This window comes from Trematosphaeria pertusa (assembly GCF_010094035.1).
Source record: "Trematosphaeria pertusa strain CBS 122368 unplaced genomic scaffold BU26scaffold_4, whole genome shotgun sequence".
NCBI lineage: Eukaryota > Fungi > Ascomycota > Dothideomycetes > Pleosporales > Trematosphaeriaceae > Trematosphaeria > Trematosphaeria pertusa.
The window spans coordinates 813,601-827,266 of record NW_022987215.1 but is presented as its reverse complement, the minus strand read 5'-3'; the positions used below and the strand labels follow the sequence as shown (position 1 = coordinate 827,266).

At 52.4% G+C, this 13,666-nt stretch overlaps 6 protein-coding genes across 6 annotated transcripts; 4 read left to right on the top strand and 2 right to left on the bottom strand.

The window, feature by feature from the left end:
* Positions 1 to 3,758: 3,758 nt before the first annotated feature.
* Positions 3,759 to 4,532, top strand: BU26DRAFT_404303 (kinase-like protein; the record flags this gene model as incomplete). The annotated part of the gene is made up of 1 exon (XM_033822837.1): positions 3,759 to 4,532. A coding segment is annotated over one exon (774 nt), but the record flags the coding sequence as incomplete, so codon positions are not given.
* Positions 4,533 to 5,350: 818 nt separating this feature from the next.
* BU26DRAFT_422178 (uncharacterized protein) lies at positions 5,351 to 5,875 on the top strand (the record flags this gene model as incomplete). Its single annotated transcript, XM_033823445.1, has 2 exons — positions 5,351 to 5,517; positions 5,563 to 5,875. The coding sequence occupies 2 exons, from the start codon at positions 5,351 to 5,353 to the stop codon at positions 5,873 to 5,875; spliced, it is 480 nt and encodes a 159-aa protein (XP_033686921.1).
* Positions 5,876 to 5,893: 18 nt separating this feature from the next.
* Positions 5,894 to 7,487, bottom strand: BU26DRAFT_602403 (uncharacterized protein). The gene is made up of 8 exons (XM_033835351.1): positions 7,206 to 7,487; positions 7,089 to 7,152; positions 6,967 to 7,034; positions 6,768 to 6,917; positions 6,634 to 6,714; positions 6,537 to 6,589; positions 6,321 to 6,472; positions 5,894 to 6,268 (listed from the first exon to the last, which is right to left on the bottom strand). The coding sequence occupies exons 1-8, from the start codon at positions 7,279 to 7,281 to the stop codon at positions 5,971 to 5,973; spliced, it is 942 nt and encodes a 313-aa protein (XP_033686920.1). The 5' UTR covers positions 7,282 to 7,487; the 3' UTR covers positions 5,894 to 5,970.
* A 103-nt stretch (positions 7,488 to 7,590) lies between these two features.
* Positions 7,591 to 9,754, top strand: BU26DRAFT_246764 (uncharacterized protein). The gene has a single exon (XM_033821090.1). It carries the CDS (start codon positions 7,967 to 7,969, stop codon positions 9,512 to 9,514), a length of 1,548 nt encoding a protein of 515 aa, XP_033686919.1. The 5' UTR covers positions 7,591 to 7,966; the 3' UTR covers positions 9,515 to 9,754.
* A 551-nt stretch (positions 9,755 to 10,305) lies between these two features.
* BU26DRAFT_246766 (uncharacterized protein) lies at positions 10,306 to 11,071 on the top strand. Its single transcript, XM_033821091.1, has 2 exons — positions 10,306 to 10,748; positions 10,812 to 11,071. Exons 1-2 carry the CDS (start codon positions 10,456 to 10,458, stop codon positions 10,894 to 10,896), a joined length of 378 nt encoding a protein of 125 aa, XP_033686918.1. The 5' UTR covers positions 10,306 to 10,455; the 3' UTR covers positions 10,897 to 11,071.
* A 1,347-nt stretch (positions 11,072 to 12,418) lies between these two features.
* Positions 12,419 to 13,511, bottom strand: BU26DRAFT_548664 (uncharacterized protein). Its single transcript, XM_033831954.1, has 2 exons — positions 13,175 to 13,511; positions 12,419 to 13,116 (listed from the first exon to the last, which is right to left on the bottom strand). Exons 1-2 carry the CDS (start codon positions 13,440 to 13,442, stop codon positions 12,617 to 12,619), a joined length of 768 nt encoding a protein of 255 aa, XP_033686917.1. The 5' UTR covers positions 13,443 to 13,511; the 3' UTR covers positions 12,419 to 12,616.
* Positions 13,512 to 13,666: the final 155 nt, after the last annotated feature.

Sequence of the window (13,666 nt, the reverse complement as noted above, 5' to 3'; positions counted from 1 at the left end):
GTGTCGGACTTTCTCGCAACTGTAACCTTGCCGTATGTTAGGCAATTCGCTGACGATATTGGATCAAATATAGCGCTCGTCGCGTCCTTCATGCGGGTTCTTGTGTATGGCTGGCGATCTGTACCCCTCAATTTGCGGTCTCACGCCGGCTGTTCCACACGAACGAATCGCAACCCACTGACTGCGCTCTGTTTTTGGACACCATATTCATCCACTCCCTAGGATCACTGCTCGCCCAGTAGAGACGTTCGCCCACGTAAGTATTGCTCTTCCATCGCTGCTTGTTTTCTTGCGCTGAAAGCATCACATCAGCTTTCGTTCGTATTTCTTTCGGTTCTCGGTAGTCGTCAGACTGCTACAACTTCCCGAGACGGCAGCGGGCCCCACTTCGTGCCCGTGCGCTCCCGCACTCAGCCCGATCAACACCGGCCACGCACATGCAACCCACCTCGCACTTCATGCAGTCAGCACAATCCACCCTGGCTCCCGTGTTTCTGGGTCCACGTTGCGCTGCCTACCGCGTCACTGGACACAAACGATGCGGGTCGAAGCTCTAGGGTCTGGGACTACCTAGATGCGCGGATAGGTAAAAGCAATACGTGCGGCTCGAATGAGTCACTGCGTGGGTGATGTGGGCGAGTACTCCTCGCAGCCATGCGGGGAGCTGCAGTTGTGGAGTGAGCAGTACGATAAGATGCTCAGGCGTGCTGCATGCGTCACCACACCTTCCCATAGGATCATCGCATCGCAAGGCAGCCTGTATTCCACCAACTTCTACCTGGCGGGCAACCGTACGACAGCCTGATACGCCGTAACTGCGCCGTTGGTCACAAGCCTGCTCCTGTCTCGCGAGGATGGCGATACAATCTCAGTCCGGAGTTCAGCGAATATGGAAATTACACCCCACGAATCAGCGTGCTCCTGCCCCAAACGTGATATTTCATTCTGGCGGCACGGATCCCGTATCGCATGGAGTTCGATATCCGGCGCTGGGATCATGGTAGGACGTGTGCGGCGTGACGGAGGGTGACCGTCCGCAAGGCAGGAAGTGAAGCGACCAATCAGAGGAGTGCTAGCTCACCTTCCACGAATGATTGCCCTTTGGCGATACGCGTCTCCCTTTCGCAATGCCTTGCGTCAGCAAAGAAGTAAATTAGAACGCGGGTAGGAGCGGTCGGGATCGGGTGAGTAATTAGGCGATTGGGTGGCATTGGGCGTCTAGGGCGATGTGTAGGGGTTAGACTGCATGCTGTGGGATGCGAAAGACTGCCCTATCGCTGGGCTGAAGAACGAATGAGCGTATCCAGCCACAATATCGAGACCTTGGTGGATGAGGCTCAAGTGGAAAGCTCGAGCCAGGTGAGACCGTGCTATGAGGTCACTCTGCTCTTGACTACCCACAGCCACTTGATATGCAGTCGCGACAGGATACACTGGTATTCAGACAGTGTCGTCAAAAGAGAATAATCAATCTAGGTGCTGTCTCGCAGGTAAGGCACCTTGCGTTCTCTTGAACGATTGCTACAATCCAGGAGTTAAGTGCACATGGACCAATGGATATGGCTACTTTATGCCCTTGGGATGACGTGAACGTAAGGCGAGCCGGCAAGCAAAGTATATTGTCCAATATGTTTGAATTATGCCCGGATCCTTTCGTGTATTCGATCCTGATTCCGTCGCTGCCCATGCAAGTATGTTATCTTCGGAGTATGGAGCCAGCCCAATCAGCCCCAAATGCCCCTTCGAAACCCAGGAATAATGAAATCTGTCCATAATCAGGACTTTTAAACACCGCAGGTAGAATATTGTTGGTAGGAAAATCCGGTGTTCACGGCATGGCCCTCAGCCCAATGACTGCGGATTCACGCCGGCCGTGACGCGGTTCTGAGGTATTTGTGGCTTCGATGAGCTTCCCACTATCCAGTCGAGAGTATCAGAGCCTCCTGATGAACCTTACCCCGAGTCCCATATAGTTAGGGACTTGGGTGATGGAATTGACGTTGGTACGAATCCTACGGCTGCAGTATCAGGCATGCGCATCGACGTCACTTGCCCATCGTACCTGTCACGACACTGGATTATCTAAAGGACGTAGAGCATCAAAACACTTCGTCGCTTACAGAATATGCTCTCAGAAGTACTCTCGCTGTGGTACTGGCGCTGGAAGTTGCGGTAATGTTGATGGGGCCGACTTATATGGCGCGCTCCAAATAAGGAAAGGAAGCCGATTATTGGACGGCGCACTTGGCAACATCGAGTGTGGACTTCGCAGGCAGTTTATTTGGCCTGGCCTGCAAGGCTGTCAGGCTGTTTAAATTTCCCGCGGGGCCAGGGTTGTTTCGGACCCGAGTACGCGGGTTTGGTTGCCTTTTTGCGAACCAAGTTGCCTTCTGAGAGATGCATGACCTCAAGCCATAAGCAATATCCAAGGCTGCCCACAGCTTGGAGTAGCCACACTTCAACAAGACTGTGTGAGTGCTGTCGAATGCAAATGTCGTTTAAGACGTGTGGTGTAAGTGAATTGAACTTATGACATATTTTCCGGGCTTTTCGGGAGTTATTTCTCTGATCTGCTTCCACGAGTTACGGGAGCAGAACATAAAGCAGCCACACTTCTAGACTTAATTCTGCCCGTTCATTAACAGTAGAGACCGCGTGCAAATTAAAAAAGCCACCTTTCCAGAAAATATAGTGCGTCTTCCATGCATGTCCCTAACGATGCCCAATCCATTGGCATGTTGTCTTGAACAGGAAAATTAAGCGAAGCCCACGCAAATATTGCGTGCATCAACGCCTAAGTGGGGGTCCGTGGGGTAACGTCATTTCATGGCAACGGCGCGAAGGACCATACCCAATATACTACCCCTGCTCAAGGGGCCCGACAGTATGTTGGGCGTCGATTTCGGGCATCGTGGAAAAGTTTACGATATGCAGGTACAGTGTGGGTAGATCGGCACCGCGGATGCGGGCGTGGCGCTGGAGGAAGCTCCACTGTTCCCCAAATGTCGGTTCTGCTCATGTGATCGCTGGTGGGTCAGCCTTGGTCTATTATAGATACCCGTGGGCCTGAAAACACCATGGCAAACCTCACCTAGGCCCGATTTCTCAGGCTTCAACAGCACGGTAGTTACCGGAATCCTTCGAGTGCCCGGCGCCGGATCTCTTTAACTTTTCAATCAGAGAAACCTCGCCGGATCGCATAGATCATGTTGTCGTTATGCTGGCTCCGAAGCAGCAGTGAGCTAGACAGAGATTGTTCTTGTATCCGTCTCGTCGTGCCACAACAACACTCACGATGAAAAGTTCTCCGACCGGTGAGCCGCATTCGATCAGCGCGTCGCGAGCCAATCAGTGGCGCCTATCATGCAGCCGCGTCTGGGCATTTCCAGCCTCGAGGCCTCGCGAACTTATGCCTGGCAGACTCTTCACACAACAATCTCTGTAGGCCCATACTACTGATCTCCTGTACGACTCCGTCGCATTCTCGTGTAGGCAAGCGGAATGAATTGAGGGTTGGATGACCTAGGAACCCTTTGCGCTTCAGGTACGACACCAACCATGGCCATAGCAGGCTGAGAACTGAACCTTCGACAGCTGGCACAGCCGAACCCTCCCCAAGCCAATTTGGAGCGACGACCAGTAGCCCGTTCCCGCCCTTTTCACAATTACGTTAAGAGATGAGCGACAGCCAAGGCCTCGCCGCGCTTACAAACATCGTCGAGAAAGCTCGCCATTACGAGGTCGAAGAGCTAAACGACCTCCCATTCAAGTACCTTAAACAGCTGGGTCATGGTCGAAGCGGCGTGGTGGATAAGGTCGAAGATAAAGACCCGGATGAAGGCAGCGTCTATGCGCGGAAAAACATCTACGTCCGTGGACTCCAAAAGAGAAAGGACGAGATACGGAAGGCATATCAGAATGAAATCAAGATTGTAGGCAAGGTGAAGGGGCACCACCATTTCGTACGCCTGATTGCAACATACACTACGACGAACCCTGAGGCCGTGGGCTTGATCCTACAACCGGCTGCGGACGGCGGAGACTTGGAACATTTCCTGAATAGGGTTCGGAAACCTATCGAAAATTCGCGATCTGGTACACAACTGTTGGGGGACGACTCCTCTATCTTGAAACAAGCATTCGGATGTTTAGCAGGCGGTCTAGCATACATGCATCAACTTGGGATCCGCCACAAAGATATCAAACCCCGGAATATCTTGGTTCATGAGGGCTGCGTTACCTACGCGGATTTCGGATTCTCATTAGATTTCAGTGAGCTACAAAGTAGCACCACGAACAACCAGCCTGTCGTTTCGAAACGATATACTGCTCCTGAAGTACTCGATCGCGAGCCCCGGAACTCTAAATCAGATGTGTATGCGTTGGGCTGCGTATACGTGGATTTGCTCTCGACTCTGACTGGAGCCGCCGATATTGACGACGAAAGCGAATTCCCGAACGACATAGAGCGCCTCCAAAGCCAGCTGGAGCAGATGCCAGTGGATCCCTCCATGGAATTCCTCGCCGATGTCTGCAGGACCATGATCAGGAAGAGCCCGGAAGATCGGCCTAATGCTTACGACGTATTTTCTAAGATACAAGAGCATGAGGACTATCTTTGTCTGCAATGCAAGCTGACGACAAACTCGAAAGGTCCCTTTAGCTTGTCCAGGTCCGCAACTGTAGGGAGTATCGAAACATCGTTCGTCCTGGACCGCATGAGCACGCTGAAAGTAGAGGAGAATCAAGATAGGCCTGGTGGTATTACGACGTCGGAGCCCTCAATCTCTTCGTTTCAAGCCACGGTATCTCCCGCTTGGACCTGGAGCGAGCCACATCAGGCGTATTATTACGTCACTTATAATCCTGAGAATGGTATGGAAATCAAGCACATCCGATGAACTCTTGGATACCTTTCTCACGAGCCCAGGGGAACCCGTTTATCAGTGGCACAAACCAGAAGTGTCTCAGTCTCTTGGAGAGCCGCATTCCATCCAGCAAGACGGAGATTATCCCGCAAAGTACCTTCAAGCAGGCGATGGGTCTTATACCGCGCACTCGACTCCGCGATCCTCAGGTAAGCTATCTCGAGGCGGTGTTGGCCCCATTTCTTGAGGCCACAGTTCTCGCATTGGGTCCCAAAATAAGCACCGAAGACTGACGATTCTTTCAGGAAATCGGGTGGACCTTAGTACGTAAGCTTGCCATCTCAAGCTTTCAGCTTCTCATTATGCGTAGGCTTTAGAAGGAGAGATGGGACGGAAGGGCGTGGATTCTTCAGAAGAGGCAGAGTGCGTACCATTCCGCAACATAAGGTTCCCTTAAACTGACAATTCACCAGGTCTTTGCTATGCTCCGAGTTCCGCCTACAATAGACAAGTCGGCGAAGGGGCCAAAGACGAGCGAGGTCGGGAGCGACGTTGTTTCCGTCGTCGTGGATAGTCTCGGGGAGCGAGTGTCCTCCCAAATTCACCGATTTGTTATCGTTTCCGTCGATGACACCAGGGTGAAAGCCTGGTCAGTTACACGATTTCCGTTCAAGTACTCACGCTAACGGAGCAGCCCTGTGGTAACCTATTCTGGAAGAGGCACGATGGACCCGAGCTGCGTTGCAGCAGAGCATGCAGTCATCTATTTGTCTGGAACGTCTCCGATGCCTTTCGAGGGTGAGGTCAAGAAAGGGATGGATAGGGACCCGATTGAGGTTGAACCGGTTGATAATGGTGTAACATTACAGCCTGCCTCTCGGATACGCTTTGGTAGGACTTACACCATCGACCGAGACGTGGAAGTGAAAGAGATTGGACTAGTGATACCGGAGCACATGGAGAGAGTCATAAGGTATTGGGGTGAAGAACAAGGAGGAGTCGAATGATTCAGAGGGTTAGCAGCGTGAGAAGTCACAGGATTGTTGTTGATATACAAATACATGATGAGATGACCTAAAAGGGATATTGACAATGCGAACTCCTACAATACGTTCACCTCCCTATAGTAGGCGAGGAGATTGCTGAGGTCCTCCGGGATGACATCTCCAATGTCTTTGACTTTCACATTCATTTCGATTGGATACGTCTTTCCGTAATTAAGTCGCGATGCTGGATCCATTTTAAGGCTGGGATCCGCAGGACGAACTGCGATAGGTTCTTTGAACAGTTCTTCGCGACAAAATAGGGTCGGTTTCGTTGCTATAAAGTAGACAACCGAGTGTTCTGATGGGACACAGCCGTACTTGAGGGTGCCCTGCCCGCCGTATGTCGAAATGGGACTGACGAAGCTGATTAGCAAATCCTGATGTCCGGAAATTTAGAGGGACGTACCATGCGTAGACGAATCCTCGCCTAACCTCGACGATGATAAAGCGCCGTATCTGAGAATAGGCGCGTTCACCGTACCGTACTACCGTGATGTTGTTGTTTCCTTGTCTCGCAAGCTGCTCACTTGCCGCCTCAATGTGAAGCATCGCAAAAACCTGCACTGAGAGTCAATAGGATTTCTAAGGTTGATAAGGCTCCACACATGACAGCACTACATACCTTCCCTATCTTGAAGAACTGATGCGCCTCACTCCCGGTTCTCATTCGGTAACCTACTTGGTCAGCTGAATCGGCAGCATAAAGAGGCCGCACACACTGGAGTCAAGAGGCTCGTACCACCCCTTCTCGGGTGTGCCGGAAATGAAGTCGTGCAGTCCTGCTCGTTCATGGCTGGGAACTTTCCAGTCTACATTAGTACCTCGCCAAGCTCTGAGTGTCGCATCTACATACCTCCCACGGGCATGTATGGGGCACTGTTGTCAGGCGGCTGTGCGGTGCCGGGTTCGTAACTTGCTTGCGTGTACGAGGCACCATTGTCAGGCCACTGGGCGGTGCCGTAGTTCGTCCTTGCTTGCCCGTACGAGCTACTGCTGTAACTTTCTGTAAATCGGGTCAGGAACAGTTGATATGGACGGCCGCATCTACTCACCCTGCTCGGGGAAATATGATGCTTTGGCGTAGCGAGGTTGAGAGAAACCATTCCCTTCTGTTTGATGACTATAGGGTTTTAGTAGGCGCTCACAGTTTAGTGCAATCAAGGGCTATAGCTACAATGTCCGATTTTCAGTCGCCGTTGCCTCTTGCATATGTTTATGCCAGTGGTACACATAGTTGCCTTGGCTTGATTTAGCTCGTCCTGCAATCGGCCGTCAAAATGGCAGAGCTGACCTGCTTCGACCGTGACATAGTAGTAATCCTGGTACTGGTCGCTCCAGGTCCATGTGTATCCGCTGCTGGAGGCCATGCTGGCCGTCGATGGTGGGATGCGGGCCCGGATAAAAGCCGGGGCGTCGAGATACTAGATGCAGCTGAGCTGCCTAGCAGTGCGGCTCTGCGAGCCTTGCCATTAAATGCGCTCCTGGAGGATGTGCGAGCTGTCGTGCCGGGGATGGTATTGCTTAAAAGGGCTGCAAGCCGCATCTGCAGTTGATCAGAGTGACTGGGGAGAGATGCAGAGGGTGTGACCTCGCTTGAAGAGCCATGTGGCTGGTCATCCCTCGCGCCAAGCCGAGTGGAGCACCGCCCCTCACGCGCCAGCTGTGCACGAGCAGCCCGAGGACAGGCGGGCGCCCACAGCTGCGTGGGTAGTATTTATCCCGTCCATCGTCAGACCTGCCAGACTGCGGTCGCCTGCCCTCGCCCTCTCTACGTTTCTTGCCTCCAATCCGCTTGGGGCGTCCCCGCCGGTGTGCAGTCTTTGGGCCATGCGATATCGCGCAACTCTGCCTATCTGCTCTGTCCACGTCCTCAACGCCCTCGAAGCAACTCGTACTTGGGCCGCCATACGCTACACGACAAAGCCCTAGGCATTGTAGAGCATCCATCACGAACACCCCTGGATTCGCCTGGCGTTGCGGCATTGGGCCGCCATACGACCAACAGAAGAATGACGACCGACCGCGCCTGAAGATAATACCACAGCCGGTACCATGCAGTCCGCGAGCCATCAAGGCCGCGATGATGGACCGGTCAGACACGACCCAGATACTGGACGCTCTGAAGATGCCCGAAGGGATGGCATCCCAACTATCCGCCAGAAGTTGGAAGAGGTCGCCCGTGACCAAAAAGCATTATCCCGCGCACGAGAGAAGTTACTCATCGACCGGGCGAAACTGAGGAACTCCAGGAAATCGCTAAACACCCATCGCATAGCTACAAGCGATGCCGAGGTGCATTTCATGAACCTCGTCCGCCAATTCTACAACGAGCATAACGGCACCTTCCCCGAGTCGCTTGCTGCTGCGTATGACCGAGTCGTGGATGGAAGGGACAGGATTGGCACCATGGAGGAAGAATACATGCAGGCCGAGCGCACACTTGGAGGGTCTGAGTGGACCTTCATGGAGAAAGAAAACATGTTCTATCAGTATGATATGCAGGATCTATTTGTCAACGATGTGTTGGGCTCCATACATCATGGCGTTCCTGCAAGTCATGCCCATCCTCTACTCCCATCCCCACGTCTGCCACCTCCACCACCTCCTCCAGGCGCCTATATCCCAAGAATACATGGAGTACCACCACCCCCACCTCCACCGCCGCCTCCACCACCTCCTCCTCCACCACCTCCACCCCCGCCGCAACATGGAGCTTGCATTCCAATAATACATAAGGCGCCACCGCCGCCGCCACCGCCACCGCCACCGCTTTTCCGTCCCCCGCCACCACCGCCCCCACCGCCATTGCTAGATACATACCCTAGAGTGGGACTCATCGGCCAGGAGTATCAGATGGCACTGGCCGACCTTGGCCGTTTAAAGAGGGAGTTCAACTCCCTACGGTTTGAACAGTCTAGACTCCTCGATACCGGTCCCCGTCCAAGCCTGACCAGCCCCAACGAGATTACCGAACCTTCAGGATCATCGGGTTTCTTTGACAGATATAGCGCCTTATTGGAGAAAATTGCCAGCTATGAAGTCAAAGCCCAGCGGCTGAAGCAGGAATCGATGAAGTATAGCAACCTCGACACATTATTGAGTCGCCGGATGTCCGATCCAAGCCACCAGGACTTACGAGCAGTGCTATCGTTCGACACCGTTACTAGAGCTCAGACCGATGGCGCGCTTTCCACCGCTATGGATGATCCGGCTACGAAGCGCCGCATGGGCGATTGGCTTTTAGATTGTCTCAAGAGCAGCGCGATTCAGAGGACAGTCTACCTCAACATCCTGGATGGGTTTGGCATCGCCGTTTCCGACCGTAATTCTCTAGCCAACTGTGCTGAAGAATATTGGCCTCTTGAATTAACAGATCGGGCCGATGAACCTGCCAGAGGATCCGTTTCAGCGAACGACGACATCGAACAGCATATTGAACAGGATACCGGATCAGCTTCTAATACCCCTCCGCCGGAGAAAACGCCGGCTTCTTATAGAGCTAACACCAAGAGCGCAATATCTTTGGAGGCTACTAGGGACATTGCGAATTTGGAGGAAGGCAATCGCGTATACGACTACCTTGGCATGATTGGACAATAATGTCTAGAATTGTGGGCTTTGCCTTCGGCGCGTAGCTCACGATGTACTACTACCTTTTTGGCCTTGGCCTTTTTTACTGCATCGGATGGTCGACTCATAGGTGACTGGATTCGCTTTTTTGGAGCATCTGTCCTTCGGGCCCGCCTGCGGTTTTCATGAATCATGCCTCTATATCCTTTTTTTTCAGCGGCATCAAAATTCGAGACGATCGATCGGCCCTTGGCATAGGAGAAACTGATCTCTCCTTTTTGGTTCGGATTCGGAACTGCGCAACATGGCGCCTCATTGTAGATACCCTATTGCTGGATCTGTATCTAAACCTGATCCCTTTGCCGGATACTTTGGATCAACATGTTCTCGTTAGCCTAACTATATACCGTTTTGAGACTTATGATGGAACATGCCACGTTGGTTTCGACCTCCAAGGATAGCTTTCGCGACCAGAGCTCTAGCTGTACCTTGGTGCTTTTGTAGGTCTACTATTCCGGGCCTTCATCATCACACCACATGTGAATCGCTGACGTAGGGCCTGTCTTCTTGTTTATTCTGTCAAAGCCATCTTGCGGCTCTTCCTGGTTCGGGCTCTGCATTACCCCGGTCTGACCGCCGAGTCCTCGACACGTGGGCTCTGCGTTGTCCATTTACCCCACCATGCATACTCGGGACGCATTGACCAATGACAGAGAGTCTGAGCTGACACAGCCACTGAGCCGCTGGCAGCCCATTTTCAGCCTCAGGTACGGTAAGGCTGAAGATGTGGCTTTGCGGCGCGACGATAGGACTTGCGGCGCAGACGACGTTAACTCAAACGCCGCATTTGGGCAAGTCCGCCAAGGAAACATGCATACTCTGAGACGCGGCGTAGTTCGCATTGCGGGCGGGGTTAACAAGGGAGCCATCTCAGATGCTAGATCAACGAACGCACTCAGGTGTAGGGCGAGATGACGCACTGTCCACTGGATCTCATGTTGGCACATTTACTTTCCTCTCTGTACACATCATCTCCTTCGTCTCGTAACATAATGAAGCTGTTTCATCTTCTTTTACTTCTTGCACCACTGTCCTACTCTCACTTCGTCCCAGCAACTCATCAGGCAGCGCTCGTCGACCGGGACCATTACGCCGAACGCGAAAAGGTTCCCGGCGACAATCCAGCATATTACTCTCGTGAAAAAGCAGCCGACCAGCTCTTCGAAATACTCGAGTTCACTATAGCTCCAAATCCACCGATTGTGTACGCACGACATTGGCATGACAGGCAATCATCCGTGGCGGATGCTAACGAAACGAAACATAGAGAGCACCGCATATTCTTCTACCTCCGTGGCGACACAGGAACCCGGCATCTACCCGGACTCGCTGACGCGACACTTAAGCTCTAAGTTCATCGAGCCAGTTCCGAAGACGAGCCCAAGTACAGAAATGAGAAGAACATCTCAGATTGCAAACCATTTACCGTAAGGGATGAAGATGATTATACCTACGGCAGGCCGCTAGTCCAGGGAATCAATGAGATAGTTGGCGATATTATGCTCCTAGATTTTGGACCCGATCATGGGCTTGTGGTCATGGATATCGAGGCGGTGGCTAGGCTGCCGGATGATAGAATCTTGTTTGCTTTTGAGGCGAGAGTGGCATACGAGCTCTAGTAAGGACGGATTGGTGGGAGCCTGACATTGTGGCCTCGAGGAACTCCGATACACCTTTAGCTTAGCGTAAGGTATCTCCAGAGTCAAACGTGCCTGGAGATACACGGAACCATTGGAGCCAATGGCGCGCCTAACGAATGGGGATTTATCAATTGTTCTAGGTACGCAGGCGCTTGGCCTGTATTACTCACCGAGAAGGACGAATGGAAAGACTTTGGGAAAGATGGCCAAAAACTATCTCTTACTCTCGACCTATGTTCAGGCAACGTGAATGTGGACGTACCAAAAAGATACTCAGTGAGGTGCAAAAGATACCAGCCAGATGGGATTACATGATTGCATGGCCCGGTACTCCGATTTGAAAGCCACAGATTGCAGACTTGATGATATCCGGCAACGACGTGAAGTTTTCCAGAATCGCCACTGATTACATGATCAGATAGAAGCCTAAGATGGGCTGCGACCAGCAGTTAGTGGACTCGAAGAGGATTCTTAAGAACCCCGAGTTTAGGCAGGAGCTCTGGCTCACTTACGCCAAAGTCATTGGCGCTGGAAGATAAACAGGTGGTGCGGATCCACTCGAAAGTTTCTAGCTCTACGCGGGGAAGTGTCATAACTTTAAACTTTCAAAACGTCTCACTGATAATCATCAATTCCAGGAATCATGTCGAGGCGATTGCGATCACTTATACCAGAACGCCGACCATAGTTGATGGACTTGCGAGTAGTGGCTCACTACTTCGCTTAGGAAGCAGATTAATGATTTAGCCGACGAGCTCAACGGAGTCATTAAATCGGTAGCCGTGGAGCTTCCCGGACAGGAATGCCACATAAATAGGGGCCTCAGGTTTCCCCTTAATACGCGGGGGGGGGGGGGGGGGGGGGGGGAAGTTACCGTAGTGATTCACGATTCACTAAAGATGCGGAAGACGCAACGCAGGATGATGCCAAAAATGACGCCGACATATTCGAGGACCTTCTAGTCCCCCCAACCCAGACGACCACAAGGATCTAGCTCCATGGAATGTCAGCGATGGCAACTGAAACCAATATGACGATGTGTTTGCGATGATGAAGGACCGGCTGAAACTCCATGATAGCTCGGCTGACTGACCAGGTACCGATCTGAATGGGCCTATAGATTTTTCCGAAAATTCAATTAAATAGGCTTGTGGAGGTCGCGAAAGCAGGGGCACGCGAAAGGCTTGAAAGAACTGTCCTAGAACTATCTAGGCAAAGCTTTTAGCGCGCCTATGCATTGGGACTATGGAGTACAGAAGACGTTGAATTTCGAATAGCGGAACTTGGTTAAACTATCCTATCCCGTCCAGCAGTCTAGGTGGCAGCGCCTGGTTTTCTGCCTGCTAGTACAGTAGCCGCCTGGCACTTGCACCTGCTAACTAATCTCTGACGCTTGCACTCTGAGAAACATATGTCTAGAAAGGCCATACGTTTAGGGCAGTTCCCGTGGGCTTCCGGCCGCGGGCGCATGCAACTCATGATACTGATTGGTGTCCTTTCCAGCGGCCGGATATGAGTAGAACGTGGGTAGTTCGGAAAGCGCGGTATGATGAGGATCAGAAGGCTGGCGTCGCTTCCAGAGGAACCAAAGGATGACCGCAAGGGCGACGATGACCATGGCTCCGAAGCTTATACCGACACCCAGGCCCACTTTGGCTCCATGAGACAAGGAACTGGATGGGTTCGATTGTATAGGGGCTGAGCTGCTCGAGGATGATGTGGTTGAGATAGGGCTGGACGCAGTTGACGATGGCGTAGGCGATAGCGATGGAGTCGGCGAGGACGATGGTGACTGGGTCTCGATGATGTTTCCTGCGCGGTCGAGAAACACGCCGCTCCCGTTGGCGCAACACGATGAATCGTTGTTACAGCAATAGCTACCGTCATTGCAAACCGTTGCCCGAGGAAACACGCCGCCCTGAGGCTGTTCATCTGCCCATTCACTACTTAGCTGACAATTGAGCCGTCAAGAGAGGAGGAGAAAACGTACCGTAGAGGCAAATAGTTGCGCAGACGGCTGGGTCCCACGGGTGGACAGCACATGGCCCCCTTACAAAAGTGCCTTTGCGCTCCCCTTCGTTCTCGCAAAGCCGATTCTGGGTGCAGTTGGCCTGAATGCCGCAGCATTGGGAAGTACCCGGACAGATCTGCTGGTCAGGATAGGAGAAGCCGTCATAAGAATAGCAGGAAAGGGCGGAGGAGTAATGTACAATAAAGAGTGTTATGAGAGGAACTAAGACGAGAAGGGATCGCTCCATCGGTTAGCCTGTCGATAAAGAGATATAGGTTGATTGTTCAAATTGAGCGAGAGGTGCCCTTTGTACGAGGAGCTGTCGCCAGTGTCGCCGCACTGCCCAGATCGGTGTGACAAAGAATGGGAGCTCCTTGTACTACCGTCGAACCCCATCCTCGGAATGCGTCCAAGGGCTGCACGTGCCAAAGGTTGGTCTTTCACAAGACACTCGCCACACTGAGCTTGGGT